Source organism: Mixophyes fleayi, chromosome 10 (assembly GCF_038048845.1).
Source record: "Mixophyes fleayi isolate aMixFle1 chromosome 10, aMixFle1.hap1, whole genome shotgun sequence".
Lineage (NCBI taxonomy): Eukaryota > Metazoa > Chordata > Amphibia > Anura > Limnodynastidae > Mixophyes > Mixophyes fleayi.
Window position 1 is genome coordinate 29,111,233 of NC_134411.1, and position 13,874 is coordinate 29,125,106.

The following is a 13,874-nucleotide window of genomic DNA, read 5'->3' on the forward strand; positions in this document are numbered from 1 at the left end:
GGCGGTGCCGTCGCCCAGGGCGCAAGGCCAAGGGGGCGCAGCAGCTGTCCGCTATCTGCCTCTGTACCTTCATCCCTTAAGTTCCGCAGTGGAACGCATGTGCGTTCCACTCACAGGAAGTTCGGCATTTGGAACGCAAACTTGCATTCCAAATGCCGAACTTCCTGTTAGTGGAACGAACGCACATGCGTTCCACTGCAGAACTTAAGGGATGAAGAATCAAACTCTCCCGTAAGTTAAACAATTTCTCTCTCTCATGCTTATTGTATACAAGCGATCTGCCACAGTTATCATTCAGGGACCAATTTTAATAAGATTTCTGACCATAACAGACATGTAGTCTCTGGTCGGAGAATGTTATTTGTTTATTCTGCAGCATCCTCTTAATATGTCTGTGAGTTTCCGTCTGCAGTCTTGTTATTGCCTTTTGGGGATAAAAAATAAAACAGACAAAACTATCAGACGTTGCCCTGACTTGACCTCAAGGTTGCCCCTAGAGCGTAAAATCTTTCATATACTGACACAGAACTCTACGCTGTTCTCCTGACAGATGTCACAATACTCGTGGTAAGCCCTGGGCTCCCTTGGGGTCCGCAGACATGTAACAGAGTTATTTCAGTTAAGTTCTAGCCACACCCCCACATTAGCCACACCCACTTGGCAAATGTCACTCCCACTTAGATGGGGGGCGCCGGTGCCCTGTCTCGCCCAGGGCACTAAAATGTCTAGTTACGGCACTGCATGTTTTATCCTATCAGAGACTAGCACAGGGCAGGGGGGCTGTCAGTTCCCACGGTCACCCAGTTTGGGGGATAAAAAGGAGTCCAGGAGGTTAATGTATTAAGCAGTGGATCCGTCAAATCGCCGATATTCGGCAACTGTGACGAACATATTGAAAACTGAAATTTTATTAAAGGTAAAACTCACTGAGTTTTGCAGAATTTCCATTTTAAATATGTCTGTCACTGTCGCCGAATATCAGCGATTTTACTGATTCACTGCCTAATCGGTTACCCCCAATGTTACCCCAAGGTAATGCTCTAGTCAGAGTAAACTTGCCATCAGGACGTTTGCGTATGGTGTGCATAAAGCGTATCATACACTTGTAAAGTAATTTAAGTGTATCTCACGAAAATTACGCAATTTGTTTACTTTCCCCAGTCACATGTATCTTAAAATACGTGCGGCTTAGGACTCTAAGCAAAATACTGGACAAAATGTACACTTACGCTGTAAGCATAACTTACATCCAACTCTACATGGGGCCCTGAGTGAACAGGAGCGTGATGATAAAATAAGCATTATCCTAGGTCTTGCCCCACCCACCTGATGTAACAAAGCCACGCCCACCTCTTCATTTCATACCTTCCCTGTGCATGTTCTTGAGTTATGAAAAGGAGGCACGTATAATGCTTTAACCACACTGGAATGTAATAATCTAGATTATACCCAAAAAATATTGTCATATTCCATGAAAGATTCGCTCAGCTATTTACACCAACAACAAAAATAAATACATTAATAAAACTGTCAAGTAAAAGAATTAGCTATAAATACTATATTATAAATATGTCTGAATGACATTAGCGCACAAGAACAATACACATATACAGAATATTAGCGCTATGTTGAAATGCTGAACATGAGGATTGTGTGTTCTCGCTAAAACAAGGCGCTCTTTCTCCTCTGTTCCATAATCCAGGTGCAGGGATTAGTATCCAGTTGTAGCATCTTCATCAGCCATGTGTCTCTCTGTGCCCCTTCCAAAAACTCTTGCAAACTAAGCTGACCTGGAAGAAAGAGAAATATTATATTACTATAGAAAAATGTAATTTAATGTAGCCCTAGCATCTCACTAAACACACAGCTTCTCCTCACTCCTAAATACTGGGCTGCAGGTGGTCTCCATGGTCGTGCAAGATGAGATTAACCAGGTGTAGGTGGCTATAAGGACAGTCTAGACAGGGGCAAACGCAGGATTTGTAGAGAGGGGTTTCCATGCCACACCATCAGTGGGCGTGACCAGCATGCTTCGGGGCGTGGCTATAATTTTAGACAGAGCTTGGCTGCTCTCCAACACTTCCTATCCCCATCATATACACGGGCAATGCTGCGTGTACTACTGTTAGGTGTATGCAGCTCTCCCTTTTCGAGCAGAGCCGTATAAAGCCAGACATACCTCCCAACTGTCCCTACAATCAGGACAAAGTCCTGACTGAGTGTGTCAGAACAGATGGCAGATTGTCCTGCTCTCTCCTACCTGTTCTTGCTGCTTTCAATACTTGTTGGGGAGAGATGGCTGTGAACAGTGCAGACAGAAACGATCTGCACACAAGCTGCAAAGTGGCTGGTCCTGGGGCAGGGTCCAGCCACCTCAAGCATACAGTACCCCAGGCTGGGAGAGGGGTTTCCAGGTACTAGGAAACCCCCTCGGTTTGCCTATGCTAGACATAAGATACTTTTCTAAAACTGTGACTGTATTAAACTGCCTAATATCGGTGCGGAGATGAGCACCCATATATTACAAGTCCTACTTAGCTATAAACATGGAGGGAGGATCGGACAATCTACAACGATGTATGGGGCAGAGGGCTACGTACAGCAGCCTATGGGCCAGAGGGAATCGGTGAGATGACGGTATACTCGCAGGGTCAAGCATAAAGTCCTTGACATTTGCATTGGCCCAGACAATCCAACCTACTTGTTGAGGTGAAGCCCCAAGACATTGTAAGAGGTTAGTTATTTAGCTGAACTGGCTAGGCCAAACCATTCTTGATGATAACTTAAAGTGGAACGTGAAAATGGCATCAAATGCTTCAGAATAGCATATTACCCAAGTGCCAAGGTATGACCCATTGGCTTACCAAGAGTGATATATTATGGAATAGAACCATAGACCATACACTCATGAATATAATAAGAAGAGAGCTAGCATGACATTAACCCAGAGCCAAATCATCCATTAGGCAACCCAGGCTCCTATCTAGAGCTCAGTGGCACTGAGGGAAATGTTCCAAGTTCTAACCCATTTTTATTTTTAATTTTTTTTGAAAAATTGAGGAGGGCAAAGAGGGGCCAAATTAGCATCTATTCCACATGTGCATATCCTGCACTCTGTTCTGCTGAAATACAGCTTGTAACGTTTAGGCAGAGAGTACTTACACCCAGATCCAAACGTGTCTCGAGATCTGATTGGATTTGAATATGGGCGGCATTACCCTCAAGTTCAGTCCTCTTCTCTTTTTTTTTTAAACGCAGTTACAGACAGAATCAGGCTCAGAATGCTGTCATGTGTCTTTAGATTCCATTATAATAATACATATAACCTGATTGTGCTACTTGTCTGGAGATGCATCTGATGATAATACAGTAATTTGTACATTACAATATACCATACAGCTGCAAGGTATAAAACGTTATTATTTAAGCAGAAGACTAGACCATATTCCACTCACCGTCTCCATTTTCGTCCATGAGTTGGAAGATCCTCTCGCACACTTCATCTGGGCTCAGCAAAGGTGCCTCTTGCTCTCTCCTCCAATCCTTCTTCACACTATAAATGGACTTAAAAGAAAATTGCTATTACCATTGGTCAGGTTTATTCTGTGGCTCTCAAAAAGAAATGTACAACTTACACCGAACTCTGTTTGCCATGATGCTCAGCCTGGTGATAGTAAATGTAGTTCAGCAATAGCTGGAGTTCCATTGTTTGCTCTTTTCTAGTTTAATATCTCATTACAATATATATGTGCATACAGAGATAGACTCGGTAATAGGATACAGGCTCTGAGTAGCTTTCATTTAAACACAGCACCTCCAAATCTGCCTGATTAACAGTTCAATATGTCTTTGATTCTGTCTCAACAATAAACTGTAATGTTCTTTATCTTGCACTGATGAGCTCTAAAAAGATAGAAACAGCTGTTTGCATATTTGGTGTATGCCTGGCTGTAGCTATACTACTAAATCAGCCATTCTGTTGGATGTTTAATTGGCCAAGGAGCCATTAGTCCTTCTCTACCAACAGTTCCTAAGGCGAGAATTAAATCTCTTGTTTTGTGAAATGACATTATCGTTATATAGCAAGAAGCACGTGAATACCGTCTGTTCTCGGAGGGTTGGTCTAAAATTGTTTTTTAATAGGTTGTTGGGTTTACAAAAGATTTTAAATAAGTGCCACAAGCACCACATTATATCACTATATTTAAATGAGTAAGTAATAAGCATTTTCCAAACAAAATAATTCCTTACATTTTGCTTCTATTGTATTCAAACTAAAGATGGTCACTGACCCTATTGTTTTGGTTTTGGATCTGGATTAACTTCGTGTTTTGGATTTAGCAAAAACTCCCTAGTGCGTTTTGGTTTTTGGTTCCTTATTTTTTTTGCTAAAATCACATAATTTGGTTCTTTTTTTGTTCCAACATTATTATTAACCTCAGTAACATTAATTTCCAGTCAAGTTTTGTCAAGTGACAAGAATACTGCTATCCTTTCTGTTTCTGTGTGAGCAATGGAGCTGAGCAATGTCACTGGAGACTGGAGAGTGACAAGAACACTGCTACCCATGTTTCTGTGTGAGCAATGGCACTGGATCTCCTGGGGAGAGAGGTACTTATGGAATCCAAAACCCGGTGAGATCCGCCAATGCAACAATGACGTTTTGCCTCGATTCAGATCCAAGGACGCGCAAAAGTACCGAGCCGGCTCGCGAACCTACTCGGATCCTCTAAGTTCGGGTGGGCTCGGTTTTCAGAAAACCGAGCCTGAGCATCTCTAATTCAAGCAACTTTTATAACAACACTGTTTCTACATAAAATAAACAGTTAAGTAGATATTTTTTACAAATATTTGTCAGTAAAATATTCAAAATCAAAGGATTAGAATTTATTTTTAATGCACAGGCAAATGTTGTCCAGTAATTTTAAACTTGGCAAAACTATGTTGCATTGGAGGGGGAGGTAAATTTAAAATATGGGGACATATTTTATAGTTGGGGTAGGAAATGTCCTAGATCACCTGTAAATTTCAGTGTAAAAATAAAGCTATCAAGTATTTGTGTACTACATGACAGAACAGCCAGTATTTAACCTATGTGCAATATAATAAACTAATTTACACCCTTTGCATTGTAACATGGTTTGTCCAGGAGCCTTTTTTTGCTTTGCTCATCTTAATGACTCAGGCCCAATGTGTGGAACAGAATCAGTCATTGTGGCCCCTGACATTTGCACGTGTGCTGTGTGGGCGAATGTCAAGAACGGGCCACAGTGGCTTTTAGGAGCCTGATCCTCCATGTAACTTCAGTAGTGGTGGAGCGACTGTTAACGGGTCGAATGCCAAACAAAGGGTCCTGACGCAAATCTTATATGCAGTGTGGGTGCACATGGGTAACAAAGATGGCACATAAGAGGGGTTGGCGAGAGGGTTGCAGACAAGAGACAAGAATGGAAAGAGGCATGATGGGAAGCTACAAGAGACAATGGACTATTGTTGGTGATTAGAGTGGGGCCACATATATATGGCCACTTTTACTATAACCTCTAACATGCGGTGAACGTAAAACATGGTTGATTATACCACTACCTGTATGATCTCTCTCAGTTCTCTTTTATCTACACATCCGTTGCCGTCCTTATCATATATCTTAAAAGACCATTTCAATTTATGTTCCAGCTTTCCACGTAGAGTAAGATTCAGGGCAGCGACATATTCCAGGAAATCTATTGTATTGTCCTAGAAAAGGAAGAGAGAATAGGAGACTATATGGGTACGGCTGAGCGTTCCATGACTGATGTCTTTTCACTATTAATGTAAGTGTAGACCGTGTTCACACTGAACATGGGTCTACCCGGGACCCCCTGGCAACATCACAAGAGCTTTGATTGGCTCCTCTTGTGATGGTTTTTTCATTTGTTTTTTAACTTTACAATAGCTTTCAGTGAGATTGTTCACAATGGAGGCTACCCGGGTCGGACCTGGGAATAACCCTCCTAAAGACCCGGGTCTAATTCCCAGGTTATCCGAACTGGAAATTAGACCTTGGACCCATTCACACTGAGCCTCCACCCGGGTCATCTGGGCTTTCCCCGGTTTTTGAGGCAGTGTGAACGGGGTACCAGTAGACCTTGGGCCACCACAGTCCCCATCACGTCATGATTACTGAATTAGGTAATAACATACTTTGTGACATTTTAAATATGTTCACTCTATAAATTTAAATTAAAAATAACTTTAAAAGCTCAGATAATAAAATGATATGATAAGAATTGTATCTAGCAAGCAGCAAAGGATACATTTTATTGCACAGTTGTTAAATACTGCAAAATAGGGACAATTCCAGAGACAAATATTTTAAACATGGATATTTCCCTGGAAATTAAAGACAGCTAAAGATAATCAAAGTTGCGATGCGATTTGCCACAAATTAAATTTTACGGAACTTCGCAGAAGTGCAACGTTCCGGCAATAGAATCTTTAAGTTATAGTTTTCTCACTGTATTTTTAAATATCATGTTCTAAGAAATTTATAGTCAATAAATTCTGCTCTATGGTGGGGTTGGGGTATAAAAGAAGAAGCCCGTGTGAAATATAACTTATAGGGGGATTCCAGGAGCAACATTTAAGGCCAAATATGCGAAAACAGTTTTGAAACTTAATTTATATTAGAAAATATACCCTCCCCATTACAATTTTACACATGACATTACTCTTAGTGATAGCCCTATGTTAAGAATTGTTCTTTGCCCTCTGCTACAGTTTGTAGCTAAACACCCTATTACGCCCATATATCCAAAACATGTACATGTCCATATAGACACTTAAACATGGGGGGCCTGAGTCATTGAGGAGATCAAAGCATTAAAAAGGAGTAACTTTGCACCAGGGCAAAACCATGTTGCATTTGGAGGGGAAGGGAAATTTACAGTGTGGGGGCAAATTGATAGCTGGGGTAGAGCATGTCTTAGATTAATTTTACATTTCAGTGTAAAAATAAAGCTATTAAGTATTTGTGTTCTAGACCTAAAAACAACCAGTATTTAAGTTATGTGCAAAATAATAAACTAATTTGCACCCCTTGCATTGTAACATGGTTTGTCCCGGAGAAAATGTACTCCTTGTTTTGCCTTACTTTCCTTAATGACTCAGACCCCGTAAAGTAAATTCACTTACCCCATTTCTGTCAAAAGAAGTAAACAATTGATCAACATACTGCGAAGCTTCATTGGTTGACGCAATTCCAAAAAACCTCTTAAATTCGTGGCGATATAAAGCTCCACTAGGACATTCCGTGACAAACTTCTTGTACATTTCCTGCAAGTCTGCCACGTCGATCTCTTCTCTAGTAGCACACTGGCTTTGTCCCATTATATTAATTCCCTATAATGTATTTTCCAAAGTTCTCTGCTGCACTCGGGCTATATGAAAGCCATCGTCAATTTCTTAGCTTGACTGGTAATTACTGTGAGCCAATGGGATTACATAACACCCTGCACTTAATGATATTGACTGAAACAAACTAACAAAAATCTGGGTTAATGGACATATTGGCTGCTTCATTTAATTATCCATCAATAATCCCTTCACCTGTGTGACCAAGGACATTACATGTCTGTTTTGCCTAAAGGTGGTTACATATGTTATTACCTAACTATTGATTGATCAAAGAACACTTAACGGTAATAATGAAAATTAAGTTCTGGTGGTTTAATGTTTCATATTTGCAAGTTAATACGGTCGTCATAATTTGCAATTATTTTGTGAAAGGACATTTAAATAAAGAAATCACTGAGTGATATCTAAAAGTTATCCTTACTATTTGTAATTATTATTGTTTATTTAAATAGCGCCAACCTTATTACATTGCGCTGTACAGAGAATATTATGCCAGTCCCTTCCCCATAGAAACTTACAATCTAAATTCCCTACCACACATAAGGAAATTGTGCCCCTTGGCGCAGAAATATGTAATCATATATGATGTAAACATACACTGCAATACCTTTAGTTGATTACAAGTATACCTTGTGATGAAAAATGTACTTTAATAATGTAATAATGCAATGATAAAGTATATATAGAACACAACAATGCAAAATAGATCCTGAGCTGCAGTTCGGTAATAATACAATTGATAATCCCAGACGAGTGTACACACAGGTAATAAACTGCTTTATACTGTGATTTGGTCTGGACCTATTTCACATTGTTGTGTTTTATATATACCGGAGAATTTATAGCACATTGTATACAGTCTAGGGCAGGCTTGGCTAACCTGTGGCACTCGAGGTGTTGTGAAACTACAAGCCCCAGCATGCTTTGCCAATATAAAGCGGCTTATTGCTGGAAGGGTATGCTGGGACTTGTAGTTTCACAACATCTGGAGTGCCACAGGTTAGCCAAGCCTGGTCTAGGGGGGTATATTTACTAAACTGCGGGTCTGAAAGAGTGGAGATGTTGCCTATAGCAACCAATCAGATTCTAACTTTCATTTGTTTAGTGCATTCTACAAAATGACAGCTAGAATCTGATTGGTTGCTGTCGCAAAACATCTCCACTTTTTCAAACCCACGATTAAGTAAAAATGTAAGTGTCTGTTGCAGTCTTATTGCAGCACTTTTTTTCCTTTTTCTTTTTTTGCTGTATTCCAAAATCAAGCATTTGAAAACTCCCCTCCAGAAATCCTGTGTTTCTCCCTGAATTGTACAATTTTGTTTTATTGAAATATATCCAAAAATATGACTTTATAACAATTTCTGGCGGACTTCTCAGACAGAAAGGTTGGGAGGGGCAGCAGAATGTAAGAACTGAATAATAATCCATAAATAGCATTTCTCCCCCAAGGCTCTGCTAAGTGCTATTTTACTTGTTTGTACCAGCCACTAATTAGTGGGTTTAACATAGCTGGTAGATCTAGTAGTGACCAAAGTGATTTTATTTATTTAATTTTTCATCGAGAAGTTTAATAACTTGGATTTACAGTGCATACAAATAGGTTTTAAACACATTAAAAATATACCACATAATTTACACTAATAGAGCCAGTGGTCGGAGTGGGGGTTTATACGGTGGTATTGTAAGCCTGCGAGCAGGGTCTTCTCCCCTCTTTATGTTTTACCCAGCTTGTTTATTACTGTGTTTATCCCCAATTGTAAAGCGCTACGGTATTTGCTGGCGTTATATAAATAAATGATGATGGTATACCATACCGCCACTTCTCTTACTGCTTTCATTGTAAAACTATCATATTCCATTCACATGCGTTCCCATTACATTTTCCATACCACCACTTCTAAATTTCCAAATTTTAAGATTTATTTAAATGTAACGCCGAGTTAAATGTTGACTGTTGTCATCTGGAGATAGTGTTGTGAATCCTCACAGTAATTGTTCTCTGATTGTTGTCATCTTGACCTAGTGTTGTGAATCCTCACAGTAATTGTTTTCTAACAGCTGTCATACAGACCCGGTGTTGTGAATCCTCACAGGGAGAAGGACGTGCCGTCAGCACCATGTAGTGTCCCTCTTTCTCCCACCAGATAGAGGTGCACGATTCCTGCTTACACCATCAAAGCAAGGTAAGGCTTTTTTGGGCAGGCCCTGTTATGTAGAAGCTTGCACCAGGTTTTTCTACCTTTAGTTCCACAAACATATGTAAACTTTTGTATCATGGTGCACAATAAACTAAAGCAACAGATCAATGGATCGAAACCTCTCTGCAGAATTTCTTTGTGACTTTTCCAGTCTTACACACAACGTTCAAAATCTGGTGGAAAATCTGGTGAAGCCACATTGAACTATCAGGTTTGTTTGTTATAGCTTGTAACACTCTTACATTAACATGCCTGCTGATATGTTATTACAGATTGTCTTATTCATTGATCAAATGTAGTTTTTTTAAATATATTTTATTAACATTTTTGCAAGAAGTTGTAACGGAGGGGGGTGGCGGTAGAGAAGAAAGAAGGTGGTGGGACGAGGATGTACATCGTCCATTTGAATAAGAAATATACATGGCATTAGGAGGGATGAATGATACAATAGACAGATTAAATGCAGTTTTAACATCTTAATGTTATTATGAGTATCGGTCCTTTTGAAGGTTAGAGGGCCATGTATGCGGCCCTTGAAGTGCGTCAAGTTGCCCATCAATGCTATAGCACATACCGCTAGCATCACGTTTGGAAAAACATAACCAGTACAAAAAAAAATAGTGATAAGACGACAACTATCATAGTAATGTATGTATATTCTGAATGGAATATGATTTTGGGTGTGCACAGTTATAATGTCACATTCCCTAATGTCTCTGGTGGACTTCTTATCTAGGATTTGGTGCTCCATCTAGAACTGGAGGAACAGAGAATGGACGGCAACTTTGCTAAGACTGCAAGCGGTCTTTCAACTTATGCTATAAAATGGTGGTAATCGTTTTCACGTATACCACCATTCCGACACTGATTAATCTTACAGTTAAACTCCGAAGCTGTGAAAAAACGAAACTTACCTCCATATGGACGGTGTAGATCTCCGATTGCAGCAGGATACTGACCACAAGTGATTTCGACTACTGAGGTCTCCGTCACTAGACTTTGCCGTCATTGGGACCTCTATCACTTTTAATTTAAAGCGGCAATGTCAACACTTAACCCAACAAATGCCTATAAAATGTTATGAGTGATCATCTTAACACCTATAAAAGCTTTATCACTCACACCTGACGAATAAATGTATCTTTATGAGGTCCACACCTATCATTAAAAACAATCATAAAGTAAAGATCGTCAGCAAAGGAAGAATTCCACATGCTGGAATAATATTGATGCAATTCTCTGACATTGTAAATGGAAGTAGTTCTCACCCAAGCATGTAATTTTACAGTAAACAATGGTTCTTCCCATGTAGTTTACTATATTGATTAATAAATAAAACAGAGAATTTATTGCCCAGTTGAGCCCTGGAGGTACCGTATATAGATACATAAATAAGATTGTTGCTTTAATCTGTTTATCTGAGGTCGAAGAATCTAATCGCAGTAATGATTTAAGCTTATTTGTCGCTGAAAATGCAGTCAAGAAAGTGACTCAGATTAGTGACCCAAGGTCTATGGCTTAAGTTTATAAAAGTGGAGTAGGAATAAGTTGGCTTAAAAATTATTTCAAATTTAATTTTTCTCCTTAAACTCAAAATTCATAATACAAATAATATTATTTTCGTAATTAATAAATGGGCTTTCTAAAATTAATCAACACACAAAAGTGAAGTGTGTACAACACATGCAACAGAAAAAAAACACTGTATTTTGTAACATAATAATGGGGAAGGATGTTAGGGAGGGAGGATGAGGCTCACAATCATCATGTGATTCGTGAAATCTTTCAGGAAGCTTGTATTTCCTGAAAGTCAGTCAAGCTAGACCAAGTTGTAGAGTTCGCTGCCCGTTCACCCTGTGCAGTGAGATTTAGTTTGAGCATTCCACCAATGATTGAGGGAAGGGGTTGTTGAATGCAGCAGATATGTCTTGAAGGAAGCCAGAACACCAATGCTGATGGGAATAGAAGTGTGACCGGATGGGCTTAGTCCGCCACCCGATCTTTGGCGGTTCTTGGGTGAGGGAGATTATATAATTTATCTGGGTTCCTTTCTTACCGTCAGTAACCGACTGTTACTGACCACTCTCCTGCCACCAGACACTCGCCGACTGTCAATGCCGACTGCACAATAGTTGTAGGAGAATTTGGCTCCTTCACCAGCACCTGGAACCACTTACTTCTGGGTAACTCATATAGCTGCTGCAGTGCTTCATTGCTGTGGGCACGCTGGTACCTCTTGATTGTTTAAAACACAATCAGAGCAGCTGGGCAGCACACTGTCACTGCCGAGCGGACCTGCACAGTGTGCAGCTGTCGGCAGCAAGCCCCCGCTAGGGGGGGTGATCGCCCAGATCGCCTTCCCCTGGATCCGCCACTGTATGGTTTTGCCCTATACATCAAGGAGTCACCACCGGAGATAGAATTTGGTGTCGATTGCTAGTGATAGCTTCCCCATGCAAATGGGCAGCACGGTAACTAAGTGGTTAGCACTCCTGCCTCACAGCGCTGGGGTCATGAGTTCAATTCCTGACCATGGCCTTATCTGTGAGGAGTTTGCATGTTCTCCCCGTGTTTGCGTGGGTTTCCTCCAGGTGCTCCGGTTTCCTCCCACACGCCAAAAACATACTAGTAGGTTAATTGGTTGCTATCAAAAATTGACCCTAGTCTCTCCCTCTCTGTCTGCCAGTGTGTCTATTTTAGAGAATTTAGACTGTAAGCTCCAATGGGGCAGGGACTGATGTGAGTGAGTTCTCTGTACAGCGCTGCGGAATCAGTGGCGCTATATAAATAAATGATGATGATGATGAAATGCGCGTGCAAACCAGCTATCCTCTGAGAGCGGCCCGATAAAGGGTAATGGTTAACTTTCTGCCCAAGGTCAGTATTGCTTAGCTGACCCACCAATATTTTATTGAAAATTTGCAATGATTTTTTTTTTTTTTTAAATCATTGCAATAGGGGCCGATAAACAAAATAAAACAGCTTTATTGCTGCATATCCATGAGCACCTTGGTTCTCCGACTACTGCTGAACCAAACTTGGCGTATCTATAATTTTATTTGGACCAGTGTGGGGATAATATTTCTTACTGACAGTTGTATGCAAATGAATGATATGCAGCTAGCATTTTGTACCGACGCATCATTTGAAGAAGTGGAGATGTTGCCTATAGCAACCAATCAGATTCTAGCTGTCATTTTGTAGAATGTACTAAATAAATGACAGCTAGAATCTGATTGGTTGCTATAGGCAACATCTCCACTTTTTCAAACCCGCAGTTTAGTAAATCTAGCCCCAAGTCAGGCAGATACCCGAATGTATTCCATCATGTAATGTCAGCTATAAAATAAGGACTATTGTAACCGATGAAGGTTCACCGAGTGGCATTCTTTAAGAACAGGACAAAGTGTACTTGTTGCTGTTAAGACTTCCTCTGTGTCATTTTATTATATGTCGCCAACAACAAAACCCATGAAAACAGCAGTAGTGATGCATGAATTATGGGCTGGGAAGAATATAAAGTTCAGCACAGATAAAACACGGTCTTTGTAACACATATAGATAATTAGTCACCTTGTTTGCAGCACAAATTTTATCCCTGCTCGGAAGACATGTTGAGTATATAAACAAGCCAAGAAAATAATTACAGTCATTAGTATATTTATTACTCAGAGTACATAATTGTGGTCCAGTGTCTGCAATAAGACCCCCACCCTCCCAATAAGGTCTTTCTTTAGGCTCTACTTGTTGGATTTTATAATAATTATACTTTGCATATGTGCTGAAAGTTTATGTTAATTACACATTAAGCCATACAATCTGAATATCTCCAGCAATGCACCCACTTTGTGGAATTCCCTCCCTCGCACAGTAAGACTTTCCTCTAGTCTTCAAACCTTCAAGCGTTCTCTGCAAACCCACCTCTTCAGACAAGCTTATGATATTCCTCAACCACCCTGTTAATCTCCCCTATTACCACCCTCTACACCAGGGGTAGGCAACCTGCGGCTCTCCAGGTGTTGTAAAACTACAAGTCCCAGCATGCTTTGCCAATAGATAACCAGCAGATAGGTGACAAGGCATGCTGGGATTTGTAGTTTTGCAACACCTGGAGAGCCGCAGGTTGCCTACCCCTGCTCTACACAGCTAACACAAGACAACAACCCTCTGACCAACATTGGTACACACATAGCCCACTCAATACTTTTACCTTTGCACTCTAGCTGGTCCATTGTGCAATATGATGTAGCACATGTCCTTGTGTTTCAAACTCCCATTGTC

The 13,874-nt window shown here is 40.4% G+C and overlaps 1 protein-coding gene across 1 annotated transcript; it reads right to left on the minus strand.

The window, feature by feature from the left end:
- Positions 1-1,315: 1,315 nt before the first annotated feature.
- On the minus strand, positions 1,316-7,690 carry LOC142103915 (guanylyl cyclase-activating protein 2-like). The gene is made up of 4 exons (XM_075188296.1): positions 7,174-7,690; positions 5,587-5,736; positions 3,456-3,564; positions 1,316-1,790 (listed from the first exon to the last, which is right to left on the minus strand). The coding sequence occupies exons 1-4, from the start codon at positions 7,366-7,368 to the stop codon at positions 1,663-1,665; spliced, it is 582 nt and encodes a 193-aa protein (XP_075044397.1). The 5' UTR covers positions 7,369-7,690; the 3' UTR covers positions 1,316-1,662.
- Between the last annotated feature and the right edge of the window lie 6,184 nt (positions 7,691-13,874).